The sequence below is a fragment of the Marmota monax genome, unplaced genomic scaffold, assembly GCF_021218885.2.
Source record: "Marmota monax isolate L192 unplaced genomic scaffold, Marmota_monax_Labrador192_F-V1.1 WCK01_AAM20220418_F8-fsc00084, whole genome shotgun sequence".
Classification (NCBI taxonomy): Eukaryota; Metazoa; Chordata; class Mammalia; order Rodentia; family Sciuridae; genus Marmota; species Marmota monax.
Genome location: NW_026694575.1, coordinates 2,586,509 through 2,604,620, shown reverse-complemented (window position 1 = coordinate 2,604,620; position 18,112 = coordinate 2,586,509). Strand labels below are relative to the sequence as shown.

General features: G+C 41.3%; 1 protein-coding gene across 10 annotated transcripts in view; it reads right to left on the bottom strand.

Annotated features, from left to right (window-relative positions):
• Window positions 1–18,112, bottom strand: part of Tenm2 (teneurin transmembrane protein 2) — a 1,244,871-nt gene that overhangs the window by 870,781 nt on the left and 355,978 nt on the right. For all 10 annotated transcript variants that reach the window (XM_058571810.1, XM_058571809.1, XM_058571811.1 and 7 more), the window contains exon 3: window positions 16,849–17,139. In XM_058571810.1, the coding sequence (XP_058427793.1) occupies window positions 16,849–17,074 (226 nt within the window). In that variant the 5' untranslated portion in view covers window positions 17,075–17,139. The remainder of the gene's footprint in view (window positions 1–16,848; window positions 17,140–18,112) is intronic.

Genomic DNA, 18,112 nt, shown 5'->3' with positions numbered 1-18,112 from the left:
AGAGAAGATAAGGGATATTCTTTTAGAAAGGTTTTTGTGATGGTGCTATTTGGCTTTGTGGTTTTTTAGTTTTAACACCATTCCTCTGTGTGAGTATTTAATTGGGTAATTCAGAACTCCAGCCCATTCCAATGACACTGTCATTAAATGTCACAAGTCTTAGATGAGTCTAAGAGAGCGGGAAAAATAGCATCCTGATATTTAAATATATGATTACCCTTTCTTTATAAGTACTTAGCTGGAAGTGTCTTAGACTCTTTCTGCCTTTCACTCTTCTCCCACCATGGGTGTCCTTGGACTGTCTTTAAGATGGCACCTCCCATTCATTTTTCCCAGGTTAGGAACTAGAGACAGGGAAATGTGGTGGTCTTACTCCAAGTCTCACCACATTATACTGCATCTCTTGGATACAGAACATTATATTTAGGTAGAGGCTGATGTCATGTTGATGTGTTCTTTATGACAGCTGGGCCACAAGCAGTGTGCTTCACTGCCAAGTGGTAAGCAGGATTCAGAGTTAGAGGTTGACTGTGTTGCTCGGTGTTCTTATAACAGTTCTACTAGGGTGTTTGTTCAGTGCATACAGGAAACTGCAGTGCTGTTTGGCACCTAAAATGTCTCACAGCATTGGGGCCTCCTGGGCCCAGTCTCCCTGTCAGGCACAGAACATCCTGCAAGAGATCCATGTCAACACCTGAAGGTGTCTGGATACATGGGGATTTTCATATAAAGCTGCAAAATTTACCAAATAATTCATGCACTTTGTTTATGGAAACAATTTAGTAGCAACAAAGGCACTTGAAAAAGAATTTTGTCATATATAAACTCCACTCACAAAATAACACTTTATTGGGCTGGGGATGTGGCTCAAGGGGTAGCGCGCTTGCCTGGCATGCGTGCGGCCTGGGTTCGATCCTCAGCACCACATTCAAACAAAGATGTTGTGTCCGCTGAAAACTAAAAAATAAATATTAAAATTCTCTCTCTGGCTCTCTCTCTCTCTCTAAAAAACAAACAAACAAAAAAACACTTTATATAGGAACTAAGATAGCCATTGTGCCAAGAGGATTTTGTGGCTCAGAGACACTTGTCTAACATCATATGAGTCACTGTTGGTGAGGCTTAGGCTTAGAGCTAGGTCATTCTGGTCTAAATTCTACACTACTCTACTAATTTTAAGGAATTCAGAAAATCTAAGTTGCTGGAAAGTCTGCACATGGGAACAAGCGAGCAGGAACAGGAGGTGGAGAGACAAGGCCCTGGGCTTTGAGAGCTGGAGCTGTGACCAGCTCTGACCCTGGCTCCCTCTTCACATGGAAAACAGCAGGAGAGAGACAGAGCTGGGGCCCAAGAGGTCTAGGGAGGAGAGGTGAGGATACAACAAGAAGCTGGCAGCCGCAGCAGGCGGAGAGTGGCCCACCCCGTCACTTAAGAAGGGCCTGGAGGTGAGAGGGGTCTTTTTTGTTCAGAGAAGAGAAAAGACCTAGCCAAAAAAAAGGCAAGGCCACACAGTGGTTAAACAGTACTTGGGAGAATGTACAGAGAAAGGCTCCAAGCCCCTTTTCCGTCTCTTGCTTCTTCCTCTCCTACTCCACGTCCTGACTACTCCTCCATCTGATCCTGTCACCTAGGTGGGTTGAGGACAATGAACTTGACCAGCAGGCCATGAAGCTGTGAATTCTTAGCTGGAGGAGGGATTTAGGGTTGAGGCTCTAAACCAGGAACATGTCACCTTGGGCCCCCCACCCTTCCCGTGAGCTCTCTGAGTCTTGGTCTCGTCTTTCAAAGAGGGTGTGAAATAGATGGTCCCGTGGGGTCTGTCTCCTTCTGATATTCTGCAGGCATGGCATTTTTGAGACAGTTTCCATACCCTCATCATCTATGGCATCCAGAGGAATCCCATCTGTCACATCAATGACACAGCATTTGTATCCTGCCCTTTATTTTTCTCCTGCTAAGGTGTTTTAATCCTGACAGTGTAATAGAATAAATCACAGCCATCAGAGATGGGAGTGACATTGGCCACACACATTAGAGATAAACAGTCGAAAATCACTCACCCGTGCCTTCCCCTTTGCCCACAGCCTCTGCTGTCTGACAACACCAAGCTTGAACTACGATTTCCATCTGGCTGCACAGATCTCAGCACCAAAACACCCTCTGCATTGTCGTCACAGCTCTAATGATCCTCTGGCTGCCAGCAGCCTGCCTGGCCAGGCCATTCCCACACAGGGCTTTGACTTCTTCCCTCCAGCAAGTGTTGACGAAAAGATTGTTTTTAGGTAGTCAATCAACAAACAATTTTAGCAGCCACTACACTCAGGTGGCTTGGGCTTGCCTCCTTTGCTTTCACCCCTTTTTCATATAAGATGACTGCCTTGGTTGAGTAACTAACCTCCCTAAACCTTGGTTTTCCTTAAGAGTTACAATGATTTTCATGCACCTACCTTGTGTAGTGAAGCATATAGCGATTGGTCAATAAATTTAATCTACTAATATTATGGTTTACAATTTTTGGGTCTCTGCATTCAATAAGGGAAGTGTTATGCTGTTGAGGTATTGGGTTAATGAGGGATAGTGACAGCAAGCTCCAGAAAGAGTTCTCAGAGTAATTGGCCTGGGTGCTGAATAAGTGATTTAAATGATTGATTTTTAAGATGAGCTCTGATCCACTCGTTTTGTATCCTCAACAGCTGGTGGCATCCTTACCTTTATCTGTGAGTCCTACCTGGGGACACAGTGATAGTACCTACAACCAGGGATGGGGACATTTGTGGATGACAAGATTTCTAATGTTTCTGAAAAAAAAAAAAGACTGGACCATTGTGCTCCACAGAATACCCATTGTCCATATCTATAAATTTTACCATATTCAGTACCACAGGGAGTGGCTTCAGGGCATGAAGGAACTCAGCCTGCAAACACCTGCTGGACCACTCTGGGACTTCAGAAGCTGTTTCTTGAGCAATCCCAGTGGCTTCCCACTGTTCTGGGACCCCTGTGAAGCCCCTTTGCATCTCTTTCCCACAGACAAGCCAGTGACTTCTTGACAACACGAATGACCTAATATTGCTCAGTAGCCTAAAATCCTCAGCAAATTCCCTCACTCCATGTTCACTAAACTGATTATCTATGATCTCTGCGCCCAACTTTTTTTCCATTTTTACCACAGGTGATATTGAATTCATACATGTAAGGTGTGTTGAAGACTACCTGCCACTCAATGCAGTGATCAATCAAAAATGTTGTTAAAAAAATGAAAACAAAAAAAGTTTCTCCTGTTCATTAGATCATTGAACCAGTACCTTTATAAAACATGCTAAATCCCTATCATAAAGCATTGACTTCCTAAGTCTGTTAAGGACAGAAAACAAGGAGCTCACAGGTCACGCTGCTACATAATGCTCTATGACTAATCAACCTTCTGAGATGTAAACTTAGGCTGAGCGAAGGTAAGTCATTGGCACAAGTATTAATTTTGTCTTTTATGGTGATGTGAGCAAGCTATCCCAGGTTCTGAAAAGGGTTAATAAAATGACCTCGTAAAAGTGACCTAAGATCTGAGGCTGAAATTACACCATGTGTTCATAGCACTCTTTTTGTTAATCACCCAGTAAATGAGCAAGATCAGAGCTCAGAGGATCTAGGAAAGAAAATGAACACAGGCTTTCACTCAGGGTGTGGCTGAGAATACATTGTAACACACGGTGCACAGGTAGGTCCTAGAAATCTCTCTCGAAGTGCCCAGGTGCCAGCAGCAGCTCTGTTTGGCAACAGAGATCATGAATCATGCATGAGGTAGAGGGAGGTCTGGGCAAGTCAGGCTGAGTGAAAGGTCCTGCTTACCAATTTATCCTAATGGCATAGAAACTATACAGGCTAAGGTCATCATTTGGAGCAGAGGAAAAGAGATATGAGTCAGGTTCAGAGGGCAGCTTTGGGACTTGATACCATTCCTCAGATTCCAAAGGGTGATGGGAATCCCCTGTTCAACAAATAGTTATTAAATACCCCTGTGCCTGGCAACATTGGCTGGCGTTAAGAGAGATGGAAACATAAGCAAGATACAACCTTTGCCCTCAGGGAGCTGATAGGGTATGTTCAGAGCTTCCTAGGGGGCACTTTCTGATCTGATGTGATGGCTTCAGTGGAGAAACAGCATCAGATTTTTCTAGACACATGATTTGAAAACACACACGAAAGACAACAGCAGCAGCACACCCAACGAAGCTACTCTACAGCGTGTTGCAACCTGTATATAACTCAAAAACCGTGCTAAAATGAAAAGTCTATAAAGATTCATTTGAAAACCAGACAACTAACCAACTACCCATAACAGCAGCAACAACAACAACAAAATGAAGTTTCTTGTGTATAACAAAGTGTTACAGAAATCACAAACCTATAATTTAGTAACATTTAGTAAGCACCAAACAGCTAACCCGAATCTCGCTCAGTGTCTTGTTTCTTCAATCAACATGCCCTTCACTATCACAAAATCCTATACAGGCAGCCTCAGAAACACGCCTGTCTGTACAGACTGACTTCTTTTGGTTACCCAGTGACTTGTAAAACGAATTAGCTGCCAAATGTCTTAACCCAATTTGCACTGAAAGCAGAGGCTAGAGAAAAGCTTGGGAACAAGTAGTTTATTTGTGGAATGAGTCAAAGGAACAGAGGTGAGGGACAGATGCAGAAACAGAACAGGAGGGAATGCCAATTCAATGATAAGTTGCAGAACTATCCAAAGCAAGGGTAGCCCATGGTCTTGCTACTGGGTTCTTGCGAGGGGCCCTGGCCTGTGCATCTCAGGATAAGGAAAGAAACATTTATCATAAAACTCTCACTTCTGGCTTCTGAATCCATTGGTCAAGAGAATACCCAGGATGTTAACTCCCTGAACTTCCAGGGTTGTTTTCTTCTGATTGTCCTGGTCTTCAAGGGCATTTGAGTATCTCATTATCAGAAAAGTCCAGAGACTGGATGTTGCGCAAAGCCTACTTAATCTGTTCTACAAGTGTCATTACAGAGACTTTTAAATCTGGAGATTTTATCAACACATGCAAACTGTTCACTTTTCTTGAGAAGTTGCAAGATCTAGGAAAGCTAGACCCAAATTCTACAATGACATCCATCTACCAGCCCTGAGAGGTACGGCCTAGACAAACACTCCAAACCAGAAAGGTCTCCAGCATGACACCTAGTTGAAAACTTGACCTGCTTAATCCATCTATCTGCCCTCTCTGAATACTGGACTCTCTACCACTATTGAAACCATTCCTAGTCTTAAAGCATAATGGAGGTGGAGACCCAGTTTTAACACCATCTTTCTCTGCCGACTTTGCCTTTCTACATAAACACAACTGTGTTTCTTCCTATGGTAGGTCCAAATTCATCATTACTGTTTTGACTTTGAGGATGTTGGATCAATTAAGGTAATTAATTGATTGCATGTTACATCCCCAGCCAGGTGCTCAAATTAAATCTTCACTTATAATATTTAACAGAAGGTAAGCTGAGAAGCAGGGGTGCTAGAGGAATCAGTCCATGTGCCGCTAAGCTTCACATTTAAGAGCAGATAAGTGGACCAGGGCAAAAAATGACCTGCAACCCCATAACACACTGGCAACTGGTCGCCTGCCATGGCATTAGAACATACAGAATGAGCTCCTGGTTGGATTAATTGTACTTATTAAGCAAAAGAATGAGGAGGTTCTACTAAAACCAAGTTTATGGGCTTCCGAGGGAAAAGTGAGATTCTATGTCTCTTTGCTAAGCATGAGAGCCTCTGCTCCAGAAATGCCATAGTTAACAAAACAGCTACATTCTCTATAGTGGGTCCTGTCAGACAAAGTCTTCAGTAGGCTCTACTCAAATCCCTGGAAATATTTTATTTATATAAAAAAATAGTTTTGTCTTGTCCCACCATTTTCCTGGGAGATGGTGATTAGCTTGGGGTGGGGCTTGGGCTTCTTAAACCTCCCTGGGAAAGTCTAGCGCATTGCCACTGGTCCAGACAGAGATGGCTTGGACTGTGGCCAGGTTCCCTGTCCCCTCACTGCTCAGCTAGTACGACTCAGCACTCTGCAGCAGGCTCCCTGCTGTTCCATCTCTGGGTTTGTGAAGCAGAAAGTGTTAACTGGGTCATCTCTGTGCAGAGATTTTGCAATGCATACAAATGGGGATCAGAGTGCAAGAATTGAATAAAATGTCATTGTAAACTAAGGAGAATCTGAACCCACAGCTGCCAGGTGAACAGGGGTCTTTTTAAAGCTGATGCCGTCACCTGAATTTGCAGTCATTTTGAGAGGGATTTGTTTGCCCTATGGATATTTATCCTACAGTTGCCTGAATCTCTCTCTCTCTTTCTCTCTCTCTCTCTCTTTTGAGGACATAAAAGTAACATGCCTCTTTTCTATCAGTGTTCAAGCTGCAGCAAATAGATCCATAGAAACAAATTTAACCCACTGGAATTACTCTCTAAATAAATTCAACATTTTGGTTCAAAGTGCTACAAATAAATTCAGTGCTTTAATTCCCAGTACATGGAGCAGACCTCAACAGCACAAGGACACCCTGAGAAGCATGTATTACACAGTCAAGGTGGCAGTAGACATAGGGGAATTTAAAAGAAAGTACTTCAAACTATTTTTAAAATAAAATGCATCCCACTGGGACAGCAATTGCCCAATGCCGACTATTCATAAATCAGGGGGAACAAAGAGCAGCTTCACATTTTGTGTCTCTGGCCAAAGAAAAAGATCTAGGAAAAGAAAGAGAATAACAGGTTCAGCCGAACACAACATGGCTCACCTGATTCTCTATTTCTCTCTCTCTCTCTCTTTCATTCTTGGAAAGATCTTTCTGTCTTGGAGAAAATGCATTAAACATAATGCTCATAGTAACTTTGGCAAAATATTCCAAATATTATAAAGGGCTGTTCAACATTATTAAATAAGTCTGTGTTGCACTTCTTTTTAATATCTTTGTGCACGCTCAGTATTTGCTCTGATTGCTCCCAGCAGAGATTTATTGCTAAAGTAGATCTGACTTGAGGTTGAGTGGAAAAGAAAGCAGTCAGTGCAGGAGGAATATTGAGTAACTTGGTGGTGTGAGAGAGTTTGGCTGCAGCAGAGAGGAGAGAGAGAGAGAGAGCTTGTGAGATATGCATGCCAATTAAGGTGCTCAAGAAATGAACATGAATTCATTTCGGGGACACACCAGACCCCTCCTCTTCATATGTCCCTAGGGATGCTTCTGGAATTGCCAGAGCTGAAAATTAAATTATAAACCTAAAACATGACATTGAAAATGTAATGTCTCCTTTGATAATATCGGCGTGCTGATTCATCAGTGGGCGGGGCTGCCCACTCCTGGACCCAGACTGTGAAGCAGGGTGAGGCAGATACTGGCAATCCCTCCCTCTCTCAGTTTTCCTCGAGGTTTCCATCAGAAGTGCATCCTGTCACTGACTGCACATGCACTGAAGACACTGACAAATAAAAGTGACCCTGCAGAGGCTCTTGTAACACGTGCCCCCAGCCTAGAAAGGGGAACAGTATTACTGACTTAGAAAAGCGCATGTTAATGCAATTCAGTGTGGGAGTGTGAAGGTATGTGGGAGAGCACCTTCGAGTTGGCCCTTCACAATGTGGGAGTTGGTATTGTCAAGCTGAACAGACATACCATTCATATTTTCTAAATGTTGTCATTTTCCAAGCTTTGTTTTAAAGTCTTCTCATTAGAAAACAAGCCATTAATAAAAATAAATTCTCTTGTAGTTGCATCCATGAGTCAAAGCACAAAACTGCAGAGCACTTTGGCTCCCTACTTACAGGAGTCTTTGAATCCATGTGCTGAGTCACTCATAAACAGAAAAAGAACAATAACAGCCCAGTACAGGGCCTAGGAAAGTAGATGGAATAGAGTTTCACCAAAAAGAAAGTTTGGCTGAGCCTTGCAGGATGAATCTGTTTGGAGTAGGCAGAATGGTATTCTAAAAAGAAGGAATGGTATGACCCTTTTGCATTTATAATAGCCTTCAGGGGCCTAGCATATAAAACAAATGACTGATAAGGAGAACTCGTATGAGGAAACAGACAGAAATGGGGTTTGGAGCAAACTGGAACGTGGAGAGATGTGCTCTTGGTTCAAATTTATAAATCAATCTGTGGGCCAAACAAAACATATCTACACCTTATATGACCTGCGTACATTAGTTTTGTGACCTCTGATTTAGGGGATAAAAATCAGGTTGACTTTTATGGGATAAAAAAATGAAACTATCATCATGCTTGAAATGAGATGTCAAGTGTGGCCTGAGCAGCTCGATGTCTTTGCAAGATCTTCCTCTTCTTGTCCTCTGATTACCTTGTCCTCCTGTCAGTTCCTTATTTCTTTTCCCGGCACACTTTTCCTAGATGATCACACCAAGCCCTATGAAGTGATTAGCTATCAACTCCTGCAACTATGTCTAGCTCAGGCCTCTCCCCAGAACTGCAAATCTGTATAGCCCATTAAACATCTGCACAGAGATGGCCCAAGAACACCTGAGATTCACAAAGTCTACGTTGATACAGATCTTCTTAACTGGCCCAGCAGCACATCCCCTGCCTCTGGCCTTGGTGACCAGCATGGATGTCACATCAGCTATAAACAGTACTACAGCAATGTCCTTGGCTCTTCTTTCATCCTTCCTGCTGCTTATCCTGCCAACGGCAGAAGGTTCCACCATTAAACCTTTTCATCTTTCCCAGTAAAGTCATCAACTGGCTGGAATGAAAACAGAGTCATTGCACGCTCACACTTAACACTCAATGCACTACTATGAGTTTCTGGCTTCTTTAGTGTGCGACAGAGGATGCAGAATTGCATGTGCTGGACACAGAGGAGGCACAGGAGCAGTGCCATCTTGTTCCTATTTTCTCTTTGCCCTAGATCCATGGGAGATGCTCTGATGATAGTGCTGCTCTTTTGCATAGGCAGAGATCTAATGAGATTGAGAAAAAATACTCCAAAATTTTTGATAACACTACATTTTGATACACTTTAATTCTGCCATTCTAGATGAACTTGAACTAACAATCTGTGCACTTCTACTTAAGGGGTTATTTACAAGCATTGACCTTTCCAGTCTCTTTAAGTAAACTCAGCATCAGAAAGCCAATATTCTTTTAGCTAGAGAAAAAAAAAATAAGTCAATGCCCAAGAGTCCCAGAACAATATATCTGTCTCTACTTATACAGTGTCCTAAAAAGGCAACAACCTCTGTTTCTCAACACTTCTCAAACCATCTCCACTATCCAAGTTCAGGCCACCAGTCTTGTTTCCATAAAAGAAAGCCTCTTAGCTTACCTCCTTGATCATGTGGTTTCCTTGGAACATTCCCCCAAATCCAGAATTATCTCCTTGAGTTGCCTACCAATTCTAGCCCTTCTGTCCCTGCTCCATATTCAGCTAACTTCTTTTAAGATCTTGGAGCAATCAGCTCTGTCTCCTCCATACCTTAGTGTATGTCACACCTTTTGCCTGAACACTCTTTTGCCTCTCTGATGGCTCACTCCGTCATTGACCCTGAATTGTATGCAAGGATGTCACAATTTGGGAGAACCATTCCTGATGCATAATTCCAGGTTAGATGTCCCTTTAAAACCACCCAGTATTGTCCCTTTCATAGTATTTAACATATTATACCTAGTCACATATCTATTAGGTTATGCGTCTACAAAATTGCCAATTTTTTTAAGTTTAGAGACCATGTTTGCCTCATCCACTGTTGTGTCCCAAAATTTATAGTGATCTTATATGAACTCCCATATTTTTTTTAATTAACTTGAAGGAAGTAGCAAAAACTGGACCCTGTTTTAGAAATTCAAAATCACTCATGATAAGCACAACATGCTAGGGAAGAGACTTAGGAAGGGAGGCCATATAAATGGAGGAGCAGTTGTACAGTATTGGAAAGCTAGAAGCTTCCCATGGAATGAGAAACTTGGACACATGATAAACAAAGCAGGAAAAATAGGCAAGATTTTGTGAACACCAAAAGAAAGAATCAAGAAGAAAGAAAAGAGTTTTGGAAAATTCCCTAAAATATAAGGGTTCTGATACCATTTACAAAAGTTGGGAAATGAAAATGGAAACATATTTTAAGGGAAAAACCTATTAAGTCTGATGTTTAAATCCCTTAATAAGAAATCTTTAGGAAAGTGCAAACAGAGCTTGGAAAGCCCATACAAGGGAGTTCTTAGTCTTGAGTGTCTCTAGCATGAAAAGCGCATGTCATCAGACTAGTGGTGTTCCCTCCTGATTCCTCAGAGCAGGATCCATTCCTTCAGGCTTCAGAGGCACTTGCCCTAAGTTATCTCTAAACACAAGGCAGATTTAAGTTCAAGACAAGGACAGCTAAAGTCATAGAGTGATAGAGATGTTCATCACCATGCATCCCAGGGCTGGTCTATGTGAATGTTCCTTGACAATGTTGTGCTCAAGATAGGAGATGGGGGTCCCTTGGGGGAAGGCCTCTGTCTAACAATGTTCCCAACAGAGGAGAAATAAGAGTAGTGATACCAGCCAGAGAGATCAAACAGATCTCTCTGAACAGAAAAGCCAAGAAGTGGTGGTAAACATGAGGCTAGTTGTAAGGCTAGATTCTCTAGAGATGTCAGTCCAGATATGATCTTTTTACATCATTTGTATCTGAAGAGCCCTTGAGGGGTATAGACTGTGACCTCAGGGGTCATGAGAATAAAACTGTTCTCTTAGGGGAGAGCTCCAGAGAATTACCACCAAAAAAGAGCAGGAAACAGAAGATGAGTTTTAAAAAAAAAAAAAAGAAGAAAGAAAGAAAGCTAGATTTAACATTGGATGCAGAAATGACAGCAGATAATTATTTAAAGATTAATAACTGGGCAACTAGAAAGACTTTTGCTTAATGGCTAAAGCTATTGAAAAATATATTCCTAGAAGGGTAATGAACCTCAACACGGAAAATACAGATAAGATTGACTCTCAAAGTGGTGTGGTCTCCAAATCTCCATACATTAGAATGATGAGACTAGATTAATTTTCATCCAGGGATTATATGGATTAAGTTCTCTCTTAATTAAACTCATTCCTAAAATATATATTTATTTACCTGCCATGAAATTCACATCTCTGGAAAAAAAAAAATGCCTGTATCCAAAGACACTACCTTGAAGCATTTCTTCCAATCTCATTTTTTTTTTTTTACTCGTAAAGTTTTCTGACTAGAAACTCTGTCACACAGTATGTTGGCATCAGCTGACAGTTGCTAGATGGTATCTTTCATTCCTTTCTAAAAATAGGGAAATAATGTGTGAGTTATGTTCATCATTGAAAGCAAAAGGTATGGTGCACAGGGAGTCAGCCATACTCCATCAACAAGCTAGAAGCACAATTCTGGGATGGAAGGTGTCAGAAATTTTTCAGTTCAAGGGAATCAAATCCAAAGGGGGAAAAAAACAGATTTCCGTTGCACAGAATCTCATGAGTGTTGGAGAGTAGGAGATCCCTACTCCTGCTGGCAATAGGATTAAAGTGACAATTACCACAAATATCAGCCCTAGCTTGTATTCACCACTTAGGAGAAGACAAAGGCCACCTCATGACAAAAACATTATGGAAGGAAGTGAACCCAATGACCATAGGAGATGGGAACAAAAATAAAAGTTAGGCAATGTTCTAACTTGGTCCAGGTCACCCTGAGAGCTCACAGCAGTTTAACTTTGGGTTCTTCATTTTTAACTCTACTACCATATGCCTCCTAGATGAGGGAATAAGGATTTAAGTTAGTCAGCAAGAAGATTACAAATCAGAGAACATGGAAAGGTTACAGATTCTCCTTTTCTAAAGATTTTTCTTTTTTTTTTTTTTTAACAACAAGACCACCAAAGATGAAAAGAAGTCCTTTCATGAGGCAAAGAAAATAAATTAAAGGCAATCTTCTCAAGATACATTTTACCCTTCCAAATATTAACCAGTGTCTTCAACTTCACTAAAACCTAAAAGTTGTTCTTTGTAGGTAAATCAAAGTACTGGAGTTTTCAAAATAGAATCATTATAACCATGATCCAGGGATAGGAAAAATGTAACTATTTTTAAGATGGTGATAGAAAGAAATGTTTATAGGTTTTCAAAATGCTTCTATAATTACCACATGCATTAATTGAATTGATATAGTCAATATTTTATCCAGATTACCAGTGGCTCCTAGTTTTCAATTTATTAACATGGATTAAAGGGCTGAGGTTGTGGCCCAGTGGCAGAGTTCTTGCCTAGCACATGCAAAGCACTGGGTTCAACCCTCAGTACCATATAAAAATAAAAATAAAGATATTGCGTCCATCTACAACTGAAAAAAAAAAAAAAAACATGGGTTAAAAATTTATGCTATGCCAAATTACACACAGCAAAATTTATTTTATCCAAATTATTTTAAAAGTCCTAGGAGCGAGAATTAATTTATGAAGTGCCCTAACTAAACTGAGTCTAAAATATGTATATGTGTGTTTACGTATTTTTTTTAAGTGCAAGGGAGAGTTGGTGAAATTTATTGCTTTGCTAGAACTGATTGAGAGAAGCGATGCAAGCATACTTTGAAAAATCCAATCTTCTCCCAATTCTTTCTTCAACCTTGACCCAAACAGACAGTCTGAGGTACAGAGAAAGAATTCAATCTCGGCCCCCTCTCAAGAGACTTGAACTACTAACTGGAAAGAAGGGCTTTTTGAGGAATGAGAAGCCTGGCTGAACTCTCTGGCCCACTGGGCCTCAGCTGGCACAGAAACCGACTGGTTCTGCTTACCTGAGCAATATCATTTAGATAGCAACATCTTTCTTGGTCAGTGTTCCAGGCTGAGAGGTCGTGCAAAAAGGTGATCACTCTGAGGGGGACAGAGAATTGGTGCTGACAGCCTGGCACTCATTCCTACCCTAGGAATTTTTTTCCTGTAGTGGTATTCGGTGGAGAGGATGGAAAGTAGGACTGGTCTAGGGAGTCTGGGACCGCTGTGGAAATGGAGGGGAATGGATGTCAGTGTGTAGGGGGTTGCTTGTATTGCACATGATATGCTCAATCAGTGTTAGTGACTGCAGTTTCTGCATTGCTAACAGAGATTTAAAGCTGTGATCCTTATAAGGCTTGAGAGTTGAGCTTCATAGAACCTCCTAAGCCTTTGACTGAGGCTGTCCTGATTTGTTTTTGGTTTGTTTTCGCTCTTATTTGGCATGTGACCAAGCACAATGGTATAAAACACGGCTCTTGAAATAAGCTCTCCAGGTAGGAAATCGCTCAACTCCTCCTCCTATGTTTCTGGCCCTGGTTGGTTTATCCAATCACATACATATATATCTCAGTCTCCTAATTGGGAAAAAATGGGAAGTAACAATGGCATCTATGTCGGGACATTGTTGTGAGTTCATACAAGCAAAACACTTAGATTGGCACCTGACACTAAGAAAGTATTCAACCAGTGTTAGGATTCTGTTGTTATTCTTATTGTCCTTGCTTGATGCTACTAAAAACCATGTAGATGGAGCACACAGTGCTGATCGGCGTCACAGTTACACAAATATGCCAAAGCAGAATTCGTGTCTAATGTTAGGTAACTATGCCACACAAGAAGCAGTGTATGACACACCACTCCACACATTTACTTCAGAGTCTAGAAGAACAAGCTGTACACTCTGCTGGGGAACTCAGCCTATCTTCATTATTCAAAGTGGCATCTTTTTCACAGGTTGGATGGGGGCTCTGTCTGACCAGGTATCAGACTGCTGTTCACTTTTGTCAGGCGCATTAACTCTGGGACCACTAGGATACTATTCAGGGCAGGATTAGTCATTTACTAATTACTAATTACTCCAGCGGCCACAGACCTAAGGTCAGCGATTCTCTCCCTTCACACCAGGAGGATCCAGCATAACAGAGGCCAGACAGGTAATTTGCATAGTCTCTACCTAAGAGGCCAGCACAGAAGAAGGCATAGAAAGATTCTGTGTTGCAAGCAGACAAAGCTGGCACAATTTGATGGGAGCTTCGGTGAGCTTCTCCTGGGAGCCCCTGCCCCCTTCCTCCTGCTGGGTTGCAGCAGCTTTCTGGTTAGATACCTCAGCAGGCCTCTGGGGAGCTGGACAAGGTCAGACTCAGGACCCCACATCACTTTTACAGGTTGGCAATTCTTTTCCACTCTGAGCATTTGGAGAGCCAGCCAACTGTGTTTGCCAAACTTGCTTGTATGTGAGAAGCGTGTTTGTTTTATGATCAGTGTCTTGGGTTTTAAATAAGAATACTGCAGGAGATGATCCTGCTATGATCCTTGCTAATGTAACTCCAGGCTAATAAGTGCTGAGATGATCCTGCTCTTTGATTTCATGAATAAGAAAATAAAATGGGAAATGCATGACATTTAAAAAATTATTGTTATTACTGAGTGTAAAATTTATTTTAACCCTCTGTGTAGTGGCTCAGTTTCAAGTTACATGTGCTGTTTGCCAAATTGTATCTCCTGTTCCTCCCCTCCTTAAATATGTGCTTATTTACTTCCTGCAGAGTTCAATTTTAGAGCCCATCAAAGTAGATCCACTCAGACTCTGACTACATTTTCATGCATAAATTCATAGATGTCTTCAGAAGGAATTGCACTTGCATATGCAAATACTTTCCGATGCCTTTTCATTTCTACTTTTGGACTGCACAGTTTTTAATTCATGCAAACACATTACACAAACAAATATGGGCTCAATAACAACACGCGGCATGTGTGAATTGTTAATTGCAAAGCTATGAGTTTGATATGGCCAAGCAGCCTCCATTATTATCAATGGAGGAGAATAAGATTAAATAGGAAGAATAAAGGTAGATTGGAAAATAAAATCCCAGCACTTGGTTTTGTTTGGAGTATATATTAATAAGGGGAAAGATGATGGGCCCATCCGCCATTCAACAATAATCTGGAATCTACAGCTCATTGATCCAGAAGTCAGAATGCACCTTTAATGAGGCCTAGGAGGAAGAGTATATATTTCAGGACAGAAACAAAATACAGGCAGCAACACCACAAACAACACAGAAGCTCCAGCAGAAGATGAAAAGCTTTTCTCCACGTTGGGCACACATCACCTTTCAAAATACCAGAGTCTCCTCTCAGTGATGCTCTTGGAAAGAGCCGACAGGTGTCCTAATTTCTGCATATTGGAAATGTAAGCACTCTGCTCATTAATTAAGCTTGGATTCTTCATTTTTTCCCCCACCAATTCCCACTACCTACTACCTGGGGTCAGGTGAGTACTTAATGAAGTAAAGCACATGTTGGAGTGACTTGCAGATCAAACACATTTGATCCAGAGCAATTTTCAAGCAGATTCTGTCCCTCTTTTCTAGTGGAGAGGGATCAGTATGTGTTTCATTTTCATGAAGACTCTGGTACTCAGAAAATCAGAGTAAAGATTAAATGAAAATTGTTCCCTGAAGGACACACAATGGCAACAAAAACATAATTTCACTGTTTCTCTGTTGATTTTTTAAAAATATTCTGTTAAATTTAAAAGCGGGAGGCAAGATAAAATGGGAGGATATGACAACATGTTTTTGGAACAATATCTGGACTCTAGATTTATAAATCTTGGGCACAATGCTAATTAATAACATGCATATGTATATTTTCTATAGAATAAAGAAAAGCAAATGTAATTTAAGAACTTAAGGAAGCTAAGAAGCCAGGAATGTGGTTCTGAGCCAAGACATCTCATTAGGAATCAAACAAATTGATTGTCAAGGATGCAGAAAAGGAAATTTTAAAAACTCAAAGGTATAAAATGAATGATGTAATAACTCAACAGAACAGAGCCTAAACTTGTGGTGCAGGCAGCCTGACCCTACCCCATGCATTCCCTGTGGTTTGAGGATTTACTTGTAATTTTGCAGGGTTAATTATGTGAACTGCACCAAGGTGAAGCTGGTACTCAAAGTGAAAGACATGGAGCAGTAAGTGGACTTCACCACTCTGCCTCCGGCCCTGCACTGCTTCAGTCTGCATGCCAATACATTTGCATGACCCTGGACAAGTGATAACAGAATTCTTCATGGATAATGACACCAAGGAAAAGCTAATTATTAGCACCTGGAAGATCAATATTCATACAAAAGTAATCAAAGTATTATAATACAATTAATGCTTGGTGAAAGTAAAAGGGAAAAAATTTATATCATGGGAAACAGGTAATAACATATATGTGCCACCTGTGCTCTGAAATATAAAAGTAAACTGTATAACTCATAGTTAACACCATACTTTGGTGGGGCAAGAAATTATATGCTATTACACAAAATGTGTTCAGATGTCTTTTAACTGACACACAACATTTATTCAAAGAGAATCTAATTGAAAAGGCCAATTCATTCCAATTCATGAAGCAGTAGCAACATGAGCTCTTGGAGGCTTGCAAGTGGGATTCCAAGAAGAGAGTCTAAACAACATGGATCAGCTCATATTCCTCAGGCAGAGATTCAGTATCATCTTAGGAGTGTCTTTTATGTAGCCAAGGACCTGCTGTATGTGACATCTGTCAAAACCTACCATAACAGGTCTCTAAAAGCAACCATTGAATTGATAAGGAATCAAGTGTGCAGGACCAAGGATGCATCTCTTAGTTCCCATGGGAGTTGGGCATGGGAAAAGGAACTGTCCTACTAAACTAAGCCCTCACGGGCAATTTGCTTGCCAGCGTGCCTTTCCCCATTTCCATCAGCCTCAGTCATCTGCCTGCTACAGGCCAAGTCAAGGATTGAGAAGGCTTGGAGCCCATCAGTGGGGCAGCGCTACCTACCTTGTCTAGGAAACTCATCGGACTCCCGGTGAACGAGGTCAGTGACTCTGTTTCCATAGTGCATCCTGCTGTCGTGGTCATAGGCCTTTAGAGTCTCACTGGAGCTGTAGGACTTCTGTGTGGGCACACGGCAGTCCTCGCTGTCCAGGGAGGAGCTTGTGTAGCGGCACTCTTTGCCACACCGTCCTCTGGTCAGAGAGCGGTGTCGCCGGTCCTTTACATCCATTATTCCAGAACACGGATGCTTTCAGCAAAGTCAGGCCTGAGTCTTGGCACCTTTGACTTTCCCACCTAAAAATATCAAAGGAAAAACCCAAGACTGTGACTACAAGAAATGGTGCCTTCTGTCTGACTCAAGTTTGCTTAGGCAAGCTTGTTGAGCTCCACACTAACTCTTGCAAAAGCTCAATGTCTAACAGTCAGTATAAATACAAGAACGTGATACACAGTAAATTAATTTTCTTGATATTTAATTTAATATATTGGGAGGGAAAAGTAATAGCAAGAAGCTCATCTTTTGTTTTTCTATATGTGTACAAATGACATGATAATTCTGTCACTCTAATGCAAGATCTTGTTACCAAGCAGTTCAAAATGAAATTGATTTTGTCCTTCTTTAATGACATTCTCTCCACCTTTATTTTATGCTACAGAAAGCTCAGGAAGAAAGCAAATATAAAAAAAGAATGAAAGAGAGAAATAAAGAAAAGGAGGAAAGGGAAAAAGAAAAAAGAAAGAAAGGAAGAAAGAAAAAAATGAAAACAACAAGTATATCAGCAAATTGAGCATGAAGCATAAGTCTGTTATTGATGCTCTGCAATGGTACCAAGCCATTTGACTAATATAAAATTGCCTAGGTGGATCTGGAGAACAATAATTAAAGGCACTGTAGACATGCAAACAGGCTTCCTCTTATTTATTTAATGAGCCATCAGCAAACTCCCAGCCAGTTTTCATTCCTTTGCAAATCTGCATCTGGATTCACCTGGTCACTTCTTCCTAGCCACAGGTGAACTAGAGACCTTGGTGATGAATCACTCACTTGGCCATTAGCTAAAACCCAGAGGATGCCCATCACTGCTAGTACACCCAGTGCAGAAAAGGGAAAATGAGGAGGACCAGAATACAATAGGTAAGCTGATGGGGAGGAACCTCTCTAACACATGCTTTGGCAACCAGAGAGAGCCTCAGCCTGTCATATGCCACCCTCATCCTGAGAGTGTATGCCAAACACCACTCAGAAAACACTAGCCTTCTGCTCAGC